General features: G+C 63.5%; 1 protein-coding gene across 1 annotated transcript in view; it reads right to left on the bottom strand.

Annotated features, from left to right (window-relative positions):
* The window catches only part of PDGFA (platelet derived growth factor subunit A), a 17,627-nt gene extending 5,402 nt beyond the window's left edge, over positions 1 to 12,225 (bottom strand). Inside the window, exons 1-4 of the mRNA XM_007467066.1 lie at positions 11,770 to 12,225; positions 10,230 to 10,326; positions 5,443 to 5,547; positions 3,806 to 3,993 (exon numbers count right to left, since the gene is read on the bottom strand). Of these exons, the coding sequence (XP_007467128.1) occupies positions 3,806 to 3,993; positions 5,443 to 5,547; positions 10,230 to 10,326; positions 11,770 to 11,832 (453 nt within the window). The 5' untranslated portion in view covers positions 11,833 to 12,225. The remainder of the gene's footprint in view (positions 1 to 3,805; positions 3,994 to 5,442; positions 5,548 to 10,229; positions 10,327 to 11,769) is intronic.
* Between the last annotated feature and the right edge of the window lie 131 nt (positions 12,226 to 12,356).

A 12,356-nucleotide genomic window follows, 5' to 3' on the forward strand; every position in this document is an offset into this window, starting at 1 on the left:
CCCCAACATGCCAGGCCTACAACGCTCACAGCTACCCTGAGAAGGCACAGCAGTGGCTCGTTTTACAGGCGGGGAAACTGGGGCAGCACGAACAGGGCGTGTTTCGCCGGAAGGAGGCCTGTACTTGGAACCGGCAGAGGCCCTGGGCTCACCGCTTAGCCGGGGGACACCCTGAGACTACTGGGTGAGGGGTCCGGGGTTCCACGGCCGACTCCTGGGGTCACGGCCGACAGACCTCGACCTGGCTCACAGGCAGGTGGTCCTCCTCCAGGCCCGGCTTTGGGGCCACAGTGGCACAGAGAAAGCGACCCAGCTCCAGGGCCTGAGGCCGATGGGCAGGGCCCCAGAGGCATGCCCACCTTCCAAGGTGCTGGCCTCCCTGACCCGCTAGGGCTCCCCCCCGGGCAAGGGTAGGGCATCCCTACCCACCAGAGAGGAGGGACTCAGGGGCCCTTTACCTGAGACTCACTGCCACTGCCACTGCCACTGCTTTCCCCCCAAAGCCCCAAACTAGCTCCCCAAACAGCAATGGCTAATGGGGCCCCAGCTGGGACCTCCCACCCAAAGTGACCCCCCAGTCCAATACTGGGTGCAGAGGCCCATTACTGGACATCCCAGGTGGACACGCCAGACCCACCTTCCAGAAGCCTGAGGTCTAGCAAAGCAGAGCTGCAGACAACCACCCTGGACATGACCACAGAGCTGGGTCCAAGCTTCTGGAGGCGTGGCCCATGGGCTGCCCTGAAACCAAATGCAGCCCCACACTTCCACCGTGTGAGAGTCTGGAGGCTCGCCCGTAGGTGGGGACATGGCTGCTCAGAGCTGCTCCTTCACCCCGAGCCACTGCCAGCCCATCCCGGGGTCTGCACTGCGGGGAAGACACCAAGCGCTGACCATGTTGAGCAGAGGGCAGGGAAGTCGGCCCCCGGGACCCCTGCCCACCTGGCAACGGTGGAGGGTCTGCAGGGGTGCCGGGGCCCGCTCCAGATGCCACCCCGAGGGCAGGCCCTGGCGGTCCAAGGCCGCCAGCGAGCTGTGGGCACAAAAAGCCTCGTGGAGGTCACAGTGGGGAGCTGGGGGCGGCCATCGACCCCAGCACGTCCTGGCCCAGGGCCTGGGGGCGCCTTCAGCTGAGGACGCCTTGCGCGGCTCGGCCACCTGGGCCTCAGGAGGGCAACCACTCCCGACCTCACTGTTATCTCCCTTCAATAAGGGGCGCCTCTGACCGTGCATGATCCGGAGGGCGTCGTCCCTACCAACCCCAGCAGCCATCACACCGCACCCAGCCTGGGGTTCCCAGGGGCCCCCTCCCTGCTCGGCCTCAACCTCGAATGGAACAGGAAGGGCTCCTGGACAGGCTGGGGGGCCAGGCCAGCCCCCACAAGGGGCCTCCTGTTCCCACTAGCCTCTGTCTCCTCTCTGCCAGAACCCCCAGTGTCTGGGGCTGGATGTTTTCCTGCCAACCTTCGGATGGGTGGGCAGGGAGGGGATGCCTTCCCTGAAGAAAGAGACGGAGGAAGGGGACCGGGTCTGAGGGGGGCAGGGCCCCCTACGTGGAGCCAGGCTGCCTGGACCCCGGCTGCAGGACTGAGCCCTCTGGGCAGACGGAGGCCCATGGGGGAGCCCCGGGCCTGTGCCCAAGCAGAGATGGACCACCCATCCTCACCCACTGTGCCGCTAGGATCCCCGAGGAGCTCTGCACACCCACCCGCCCTCAGGGTGGACCAGGGCAGAGAGGCGGGGTTAATGCCCATCCCAGGACCGGACACGCCCTGGTCCTCACACCGTGGGAAGCCGGAGTGGGAGCACTGGGGGATCCCCAAAGGCTGGAGCCCCTGAGCAGAGAGCCCCACTCCCTTCCCGCTCCCCTGTGCCTCCAAGCCCCTGTCTCACGCCCTAAGGACAGGCTCCAGAGCCCACCTGCAGGACAATCTAATCTTGGGCACCCCACCCCCATGCCCAAGAGAGAAAGACCTCAGTTACCCAGCTTCTTGGGGCTCATAAGACCCCTCCAACACGCCACAAGCGAGGACCCCCAGACCCAAGGAAGCAGAGGCGGGCTGGCCAGGCTGGCGGCAGAGACCCCACAGGCAGGGTGGCTAGACCTCAGTTTCCTCCTTTAACTGAGGAAGAGGCAGCAGCGGGGGATGTGGGGATGCAGTGCTGGGCTGGGGGCCCTACCACCCGAGCCTGGAGCCCTGAGGCAGAAGCCAGCGCCCCAGGCAAGCACTCCAGGGGCAACTCGGCCCCAAGGGGAGCGTCTGCCTGAGACCGTGGGGCAGCAGGCCACGGAATTTGCTTACTCAACACCCAAAGCACGCAGAGGACCAAGTCCCCAAGGTCAAGTGAAGTCCCAGTTACAAGTCTAAAGTGCTCCTCACGTGCCAGCTACAGGGTCCTTAACCCCACACCTCACTCGGGGGCCAGCGGCCGGCTTGACAGGCCTAGACTCATTGACTCACAGGGGATCTGAAATCATTCCTAGCGGAGAAATGAATTCTACTGCACCCCACAAGCAAAGGCCTCATTCCAGGAAAGATGGACCCCCTGCCACTGAGAGGGGGCGGAGCTGATCCTCGTGGAAGGTGCCAAGTCCACGGCCCCAGGGTCACGTGGGATCATGACCCACCCAGAGCCAGCTTCCGGCAGCGGGGGGGGGGGGGGGGGGGCGGGGGCCAGCCCCTCCTCTAGACAGGGACCCCCCAGAATTCTCCAGCCTCAGCCACACTTCAGAGAAGCCAGGAGACAGTCTAGAAGCCTCCCTCCAACCCTGCCCTTTGGAAAAGAGAAAGACTGACACCCAGAAGCAGGGAACCTTGCCTCCAAATAGCAGGGCCAGCTGCCCCCATGGGAGTTCCACAGTCCCAGAGACTGAGTCCCAGTGCCTCAGACCCATTCCACAGAAGAGGCAAGTGCAGCCAGAGGGGAGCAGGCCAAGGCCGAGAAAGGCTTCCAGCCATCAGGCCAAAAGCCAGACCCCAATCTGGCTGCCCAGTGACCCGAGGAAGCAGAATTTTCCCCAGGACTCAGCGGAGGAGCTCCTGGACGTGTCATGTGGGCCTGACCTTTGTGCATGCCCCCGGTGCTGCCCTCAGAGGTCATCACGGCCAGCCCCCTGCCAGGGAGAGGACTTCATGGCAAGCACTGGCCATGTGCTGGCTCCCAGGGGCCCCAGGAGGGCGGCGAGGACATCCAACCCAAGCCATGGGGCCTGTGGGTCTCCAAGCAAGAGTACACCCCCCGCAACAGGGGTGCGGCCTGGCCCCCAGCACCGCAGCACTCCCAGAAGGACCCTTCTGGCTAGCACTCCACTGACACGCACGTCCAGTGGAACGGGGGCGCCCTCCCAGATTTCAGACGGGGACAGAGGTCCAGCATGGCAGGCAGAGCGCCTGACCCCTCGCCTGAGCGCCCCCCCCGACCCCCAGCCTCCCCCAACACCAGGTCCCACCCCAGCGCTCCCTTCCTGTCTCCAGCAGGGTGAGGCCCTGAGGAGACCACCAGCCCCTTGCCGTGCACCCTAGCCCCCACTGAAGTGCCCGTGAGACCTCTCCAGGGCCTGGAGGAGACGTCAGGCAGCACCCAGCTAAGTGGCTGGACACCTCGCAAGACCCGTTAGTGAGGCAAACAAGTGCGTCACGAGATCCAAACTTGTTTCGCGTGACCGATCAGGACCCAAGCCCCGGCTCCACCCCCCGGCCTCGGTGTGCCTGTCAGAGAAATGGGAGCGTCCTCCGGCTCGCAGCTGCCCGGCCGCCCAGCTGGGCGGGGCCGCCCCTGGGGCCGGGGGACGCGCCGGGCTCACCTTGACGCTGCGGTGGTGGACGCGGGACGGCTGGCACCTGACGCTGCTGGTGTTGCAGCAGCCGGTACAGCGTTTCACCTCCACGCACGGCGGCCAGATCAGAAAGTTGGCAGACGTGGGGTCCACCTGGCTCCGAGGTATCTCATAAATGACCGTCCTGGTCTTGCAGACTGCGGGGATGGCTTCCTCTGCAGAGGCAAGAGCCCGGTGAATGTTCTGGAAGCCCCAGGGCTGCGGCAGCTCCCAGGGGCCCAGGCAGGAGCATCCCCATGGGCCACAGCTTCCTCCAACAGGACCTGTCGCACAGCCCCCAGTCCAGCGGAGGCAGAAAGACCCCAGCCCCCAACGGGTGCACCTGACTGGCCCAGAGATGAGCAGGGGCTTGAGGGCCAGGAGGGGAGACCCCGGGGAAGGGGGCTGCAGGGAGCCCACCCTGGGGGTGGAGGGCTGAAAATCCCCCAACACCCCGGGGGCTCACACAACCCCTGCAGCCAGCACGGAGCAGGGACAACCGCCTTCACCCCAGTGCCAGGGGGCGGGGCGGTGTCTCAGATGCCCCCACCTCCTGAGGGCCCCCTCCTCATACATGTGCATCCTCAGTGGTCTCTAGGGACAAGCCACCAAATCAAGAGGGCTGGGTGCTGGGGGTCTGGCCGACCCAGTGGGGGAAGGGGCTCCACTCACAGCGCCCACCGGCTAGAGGGGCCTGGGGAGTCCAGCCAGGCAGGGCCAGAGGTGGAGCCAGGGACAGGGACCTTCAGTCCAGCCCTAGCTGTGCTCACAGGCACCCCTTTCATCTGCAGCAGAACAGGCCTCCATCGAGGATCCTGCAGCCCTACCAGAGCACTTGGCCTTGGAGACGGGAATATACGTTCACAACGGCAAACGTCATCTGGGGAGGGCCCGCTGGCCTCAGCTAGGGATCATTTACCCACACACCACGCCCAAACGTAGAAACTATAAAACCCATATTCTTGGAGGAAATAAAGCTCAGACAGAGAGAGTCACATGCCCAAGGTCACACAGGGGATGGGCAGCAGTCGGGACCCCCAGGTGGCGAGGGAGTGGGTGGGCACACACCCCCCAGCCGCGCCCCTGGGGCAAGATCTGCCCTCAAGGCTGAGCCTGAGGCCCCAGGAGACCCCCACCAGCTAATCACTCCTAAAGGGACCAGGCGGACCTGGGGATGCTCTGCGAGAGGGAACAAACCCTGCATGGGGGCCGGGGGGCCAGGTCTGAGTGGGCTTGGGGCCCTGGGAAGGGCCCACCAGGCCCAGCACCACTGTACCCACTGCTCTGCGGCGCAGCTGGGAGCACAGTGTGCTCCACGTTACGAGCTGGAAATTAAACACGACCCGTCTTCCAGCGAGGCTGTCTCCAGCGCAGGCCCCAACAAGACCGGGCACTTCAGGAATTTATGACGGCTCCCCCCTCCTGGAAACTCTCGGCCCAGGCCAGGCCTGTAGCAATGAGCAGGGAGGAGGGACGCGCACGGGACCCTGAGCAGGCTGTGCCTTTGTTTTACAGAGAAGAGAAGGGACGGATCCCGCGAGGCCACGGTTGGGGGAATGGGGGAGAGGGCAGGCCCCAGAGCCCCTCCCGCAGCCCCCCACCGGCCTAGCAGTCCTGGGGCTCACCAATGCTTCTTTTCCTTCGAATGGGCACAGGCCGCTTCTCCGGCGCATGCTTGGCGCCATGGCCCCCGTGGGCTCTCAGGCTGGTCTCCAAAGGCTCCTCGGCCCCTGCAGGTAGAAACAGGAGATAGCAACCGGCCGCCCACACCTGGGCACCCGGGGTCTGTCCAGCAGCACGTCCCATCCCAGACCAGACGGGGTCCATCCACACCCACAAGGGGGGCTTCAAGACGTGCACAGGATGAGACTCCCAACTGCCAGCAATGTCCCACCCAGCCCCGCGCAGCTGACACGAGGTCCCTGACACACGTCACCACGAAGCCGAAGCCGCAGGCCAGTGGGGAAGGGGCCGAGGACAGCCGGCCTGCCCCACGGCTCCTCCTCAAGGAAGCGCAGGTGAGGGCTGAACCAGGTAAGGAGGCACCCGAGGCCAGCCCTCCCTGCCCAGGAGACCAGAGCCGACAGGCCTGCTGCTGCCAGCTGGACAGGGGACCTTGGACAGCGGGCTGGACAGCGGGCTGGACCGAGGACCAGCAGGGGCTGCTGCCGCGACTTGTGCACTGCACGTGTCCCCTCCCCCACCGCCCTCACTTAAACCAACCCTCGATGAGCATCCTGGCCTTTGAGGGGCGTCGGAAGCAAGGCCAGACTGGGCCTCAGCCAGACCCCACTGGTCCCTGAACTTAGCCCACTGCGAGGAGGAGGAGGACACGAGAACCGGGAGTGGGGAGTCAGGAGTCTGGGTGCCTGTCGGGGGGACACAGCTTTCAGGAAGGAAAGTGCTTTGCCATCCAAGTATCTAAGGCCTGCAGAGCAGCGGCTTCAGAGCCAAGGTCACAGCTGGGCCTAGTCCCCCGGACTGGCTACAGTCCCCTCGGTACGCACACCACCACCCTCTCTGTCCCCAGGGCGCCCAGAAAGGGGATGCAAGGGACACAGTCCTGCCACCTGCCATCTGGCCTGACCCAGCCCAAGGACAGCGCCTGCACCTGGATGAAGTGGGTCCCACTTGGCCTCCCCACCCTGGCCTCCAGACCCACTGGGGGATCTTCCCACTTCTCCTCTCTGTCACTGCCTCCCCCATAGATACCCAGGGGCAACAGGTCCCGAGAAGGCGCGCCCCAGTAGTCAGCAGCTGCACAGAGATTCCCCCTCTTGCCACCCCCCCCACCCCAAGAGGCTCCAGTGGTATCCTGGCCACCAGCTCAGACCAGAGGCCCCCTCCTCGGTGCCCGGCCCACCTAGGCCTTGGTGACTGTCCACACCCACAAGTCTGGAACCTGCGCTCATGGGAAACGGAGCACAAACGGGGCAAAGGCGGTGGGGATGCAGAAGACACGCCTGCCTCGAACGCCGGCGTCCAGGAGAACCCAGCTCTTCCCTCAAAATGACTCAATGTTCCACTGCCACTAATTTTTTTTGAGACCCAAAATAAGATCAGAACAGAGCTACTCATGCAGTAAGAATTTCCCATCAACCAACTGTTACAAGAAACATTTTTTCATGAAAAAGTGACATTATGAGTCATGTCCTGGTGGTGGCCATCTTGCCATCGCCAAACCCAGAAGCAGCTGGTCCATCCTGAGCTTCTAAGAGACAATGGAACGGCAGCAACCCGGGCTGCACTCCCGCGCCTCACTCTAGCCAGGCGACAGCCGCCTCCTGGGATGTCAAGGCACCCCGTGTGCAGTAGGTGCTGCCACTTCCTCAGCGCGGAGGAAACTGAGGCCTGAGACGTGGAAGGACAAGCAAGGCGAGCGGCGGGCAGGGGACCCCAGGGGCCCGTGGCCAGACCCAGACCGCCTTCCGCCCAGGCCTCTCGCCCTCGAATGAGCAGAGAAGACACAGCCTCCTCCCAGTCCACTGACGGTCCCGAAACCTGAACCAGGGACTCGATCTCAGTCAGGAGTAGAAAGAGCTCCCGGTCAGACAAGCTCAGCCACTGCCCCATCGAGATGGGTGGTCTGGAAGCCCAGCTCGGACCCGATGCAGAGGAAGCCCTCTGATTTACGCAGGTCAAGATGCAACTAGTGGGGACTCCCAAGAGAAGGCCACGCGTGAATCATGCCCTAAAACTGCTCTCAGAACAGTTAATCAACGGCTTTCCCTTTTGTCTGTTATGCACACATGTCCAAAGGATGGGGAGCCATACTCCAGCCATCAGTCCTGGAGGAGCGTTAATGGCCGAGACGGGATATTTATGTATCGGTTACTCAATGACCACGGGCGCTGGGCCAGGCTGCTCAGAGAACAAAGCTCCCAGCTCCCGCCACAGCTCTGTTGAATGGCCTGCTCCCAGCACACCCGACACACAGGCCACAAACTTCACGGTACTGGCCATTAGAAGACCACATGCTGGTCTCTCCACCCAAAGCCCACACGTAAAAAACCAACTGCCCGGTCCTCGTGCATGCTTGCAACTAGCAGGCGCTGGCACAGGAATCCACCGCCTCGGGGCCTCCAGCGCAGCTCCTCACCTGTAAAATGGGAACAAGGTCCGGCTACTGGGAGGAGGCCACGCCCCCACCTGCCAATCACACAGCCCCGCCCACTTGGGAGGAGCCACTCTGTTAAAGGAGCCTCTTTCCTGCTTCCTGGGCATCAGCCTGGAAAAGCCCCCTTCAGAGTTACAAAGAAAAGTAAGGACACCCAGGACAACGGGTCTCCTCCGCACCCAGCCCCCTCCTTACTGACCCCAGACCGGCCTCTGACCGGACCTGGTGGGGAGTCCTGGGCCTGGAGGGCAGCTTAATCCTCCAAGAAATGACCCCACAGCTGTTTGCAACCTTTCTCTCCTAGCAGCCAGCTCCGTTTCTACCCTTCACGTTGGACGGAAACAGAAGTCGGGGAAAAGACACCCCCCGCCCCCGCCGCCAACCCCGCAAAACAAGCTATAGAAGCAAACAGCTCAGGTCAGAGCTTCCATATATGTGAAAGGGGGGCTGACCAGGATGAAGGAGACCCACCTTGGGGTTTGTATCACAAAGGGTCCCAGAGGGGCATGGCTGCTGAGCAAGGGAGACCCTGGGGCCCCTCCAATGTTCTCACCCCCAAAGTTTCCCAGGCACTAGGAGTCCCACTCTCAGACCCCAGATCTTCTGACGGGGCGGTGGGGGCGGGGGGGGAGGCGATCCAGTCTCTCCACCCCCTGGGGCAGGAGGGAGCCGGGCTCCCGGGGGCTTTTATAAGGGGACAATTTGAAACCAGCCCGGAGAACCGGCTGGTGCACCCTTACTTTTTCTGTTTGGACCCTCCAAGGAGGCGGTGGACCCAGAAGCCCTCAGGTCAGGAATGCTATCAGCATGACCCCAGAGCTGCAAAATGCTAAAAGCATTCATGGGTGGGGGTGGGGGAGAGGCGGGGCTGCGGAGACCAGAATAAGAATGGTCCCAGCAGAAAGTGAATGGCCCATTTCCCAATGGCAACCCAAAGCTGGTCCTGCAAGGAGGCCCAGCCTTTCCCAGGCCTCTCTTCTGCCAGCCAGAAAAAAACCTCTCTGGGAGCCAGTCTCCCCACTTTCCCCAATCCATCAGGGAACAGCAGAATGCAGGCAAGTGTTTTCCTCGGCTAACCAAAGCCAAATCCTTCCCCCCAGGGTTACACATCAAGGAACCAGATCAAAATCCCCCCCTGGCCCAACTCTGATCTCCAAGTGAAATTCTACCCCCTTCCTGATAAGGATCACCCAAAGGATTTCCTGGGTCAAGAAACTACAGAAACCATCGCCCTCGCTGGAAAATGGTTTTGGCATGAAATGAAAATAGTTCAGGCCTCTCCACCACCATAATTAGGTACAAATTTCCAAATGACTAGACCATGTGATTTTACTTAATTCCCCCGCCGCCCCCCTTTTTCAGAGTAGTTTGCAGTGAGAGAAAAATCTTCATTTCACGTAAAATTCTCCCAACCGACTCCTACTGGCTTCAGCTGCTCCATCTGACAAGTTCATTTGGGAACTCTTTTAATCCAGTCAACAGTAAGTTTTCCGATTTGAGTATCTCCCCAGCTAACTCACGCTGGAGTTCCTGCCACAAAAATGTGGGCCAGAATCCTTGTCCTCTAGGAAGGGCCTTCCTCTGGTCCACACCCAAGCGCAGTCACCCAACATCATCAGGCTCCTGGCCCAGCCAACCTGGGTTCCTCACCACCTTTACCCACCTGGGGCCAGTCCAACCCTGCCACTGACACTCAAAAGAGCTTCAGGGTCCTCTTGTTGAAGAAACTGTTTTCTAAAGTGGCTCAGCTCCAGAGCCTGAGGGGGAGCCCCAAAATAGTCCCCAAACAGCAGATGTGTCCAAGGCGCGCCTTTTTATTGGCTCATGAAAACAGAAAGACAAGGGCGTCCTACAAGCACAAAGGCCCAGCCCCACGTCAGGAGCGGGGCAAGTTCGCGGGGATGACAAAGGGGCCCAGCCGGGGGGCACCGGTGCACGCCTACCCGACCAGCGCCCGGGGCCTGGGCCGCACACCTGGCCGGGGCGCCGGCGCCCTCTATGCGGCTGAACTTTCTGTGACACACTGGGCATTTTTCTTAAGTGCAAAAACAATCCCTGGGCGAGCGAGCAGCCGTCGGCCGCCGCCGGGAGAGAAAGTGGTGATTGGAAGAGAAACTCCTGACTCATCCGCCTGGGCTTTTATGGCCCGGGATTGGATTCTGACCTTTCGGTGCGCTCCTGCTCGGCGCCCGGCCCGGCCCAGACGCGGGAGGCGGCGCGGGGCGCACATACCGCCTGCCCGCCTGCCCGCCGCCCGCGCCCTCCCAGCGCGCCGAGGGAAGGGGCGCGATTTACCTACGGAGTCTATCTCCAGGAGTCGCTGGAGGTCCCGGATGCTGTGTATCTGACTGTGCGCCAGCCTCTCAATGACCTCGCGGGGGATCTCGGCTTCCTGCAAGCAGAGCAACACGGTCAGCGCCCCGGGCCGCCCAGAGCGCCTGGTCCCCGGACCGAGGTTGCCCCGCCCCAACGCGCGCGGGCGCCTCGCACGCAGGCCGCCCGACCCCCAGCCCGGGCCCTGGAGCCTGAGGCCGGGGTGGGGCTGGGTGAGACCCCCATTTCTCCGTCCCCAGCCATGTCTGCCCTTTGCAAAAAGAAAGCGCTCCCCACCATTAAATTTAGAAAACAAAAAACAAAAAAAAAGCACTCGGTCCCTCCGCCCCGGGGTGTCGGTTACAAGAGGTCTGGGGCAGAGAGGGGCCCAGGGAGTTGCTGATCTAACAGTGAAATCAACATCTAGGAAGATCAAGTTGAAATGCGTCACGGATGGGCGACGAAAGTCACGGCAGCCCTAACACTTTAATCCACCCTGAGGCTTAAATTTCACACCCAGAATCCCGCGCCGAACCTGCGGGGGAGAGGGTCTCTCGTCTGCACACATGCACACGCACACACACTCACACACTCGCCCCACCCCGGGCTCCGGCCCAGCCGCGGCCCTAGCGCCAAGACGCCCCAAATCCAGCCGCGGCTGGGAGGGGCTGCCAGGGAACTTAAGGGTTAATATCTACCTCTCACAGCTCCGGGTCCCAGCCCAGACCACCCCCACCACTCGGCCTCCCCACCCCACCCCCACCCCACCCCCCGCCAACCCCGCTCCTTCCTGCTTTTTAAAGGGAGTCGCGGGTAGCTGGGGGGTCTCAATTGAGCACTAAGTTCCCACGACGGGGCGTAGAAAGTCATTCAACACAGCAGAGCTCCCGGAGATTCGGAATTCGAGATTGGGGGCTGAGGGTGGGGACGCGGGCGGTGGGAGGGCGAGGGCGCCTGGCCCGGCCCCGGCTCGCCTCGCTCAGCCACCTGTAAGCAGGCCCCGGGCGGGCGAGACTGCGCTGGCCCAGCCGCTCCTCCGGGCATGGGGACCGGGAACCTGGGTCTGCGGCTCCGCGCTGCCCACCCTGCCTGCCGGGGGCTCCGGCCGCAACCGCCCCTACCTGTTTGTCGGCGGCTCTCCTACCTTCCCTGACTCCGCTGGCTCACACACACACCCCCTTCCGCGCTCCCCGCACCCCGATGCTGCATTGTCCGCCGCGCCCCGGGTCTCCCTCCTCGGAAAGGAGCCCGCGCCCCCCGAAGTTTCTCCCCACTCGTCCACCCAGCCGCCACTCCGTCCCTCCACGGCAGAGCGACGCAACACGCTGGAAACTCACCAGACACACTTGGGCATGGCAGAAAATAGAACCCAGTTGGGAAAATTTAAAAATCGACCACGCTAGCAGAAATCAAAATGCGCTCTGCAGAGCCCCAGAGCCCGGGCTCCTCGGCCCGCGAGCGGCCGCAGGGGGCGTGCGCAGGGGGAGTCGGAGAGAGGACGGGGCGCGGGGGTGGCACCCACCTCGGCCAGGGCACTGGCGAGGTATCCGCAGCCGAGGAGCAGCAAACAAGCCCAGGTCCTCATCGCGTCCCGAGGCGCTGGCGGCTCGGCGGGGTGGCGAGGCCGCGGGGCGGGCGCTCCAGCCGGGCTCCTGTGGCGGCGAGATTCAGTACCATCCCTCAGGGAGCGCGGCCCGGAGGAGGGTGGCGCGGAGAGCAGGGAGCCGACGGAGCGCGCCAGGCGCGAGCAGCGAGTGCGGAGAGGCAGGCAGCGCCACCGAGGAGGAGGAGCAGGGAGTGCGCGCTCGCCGCGCCCGCCGCGCCGGGAGCCTCCTGGGCCGCCGGGTAGGGGGTGGGGACGGAAGGGGCGGAGGGCGGGGGCTGGGCCTCTTCCTTGGTGCGTTCCCGGTGCTGGCCGCCGCCGCGCTCGCTCCCCGGCGCTGGCTCTAGGAGCGACCAGGCCGGTAATTCTGCATATTTGCGGGCGTCAGCCCCGAAAGGGACCTCGGAGCGAGGCTGGAGCCGCTGCCGCCGCACCACCCATCACCTGTCTGGACACCCGGCCAGGCCCGGCGCGGGCTCGCGCTCTCCCTGCGGGCTGCGGGCGGC

This window comes from Lipotes vexillifer, unplaced genomic scaffold (assembly GCF_000442215.2).
Source record: "Lipotes vexillifer unplaced genomic scaffold, Lipotes_vexillifer_v1.1 scaffold1701, whole genome shotgun sequence".
NCBI classification, from domain to species: Eukaryota; Metazoa; Chordata; class Mammalia; order Artiodactyla; family Lipotidae; genus Lipotes; species Lipotes vexillifer.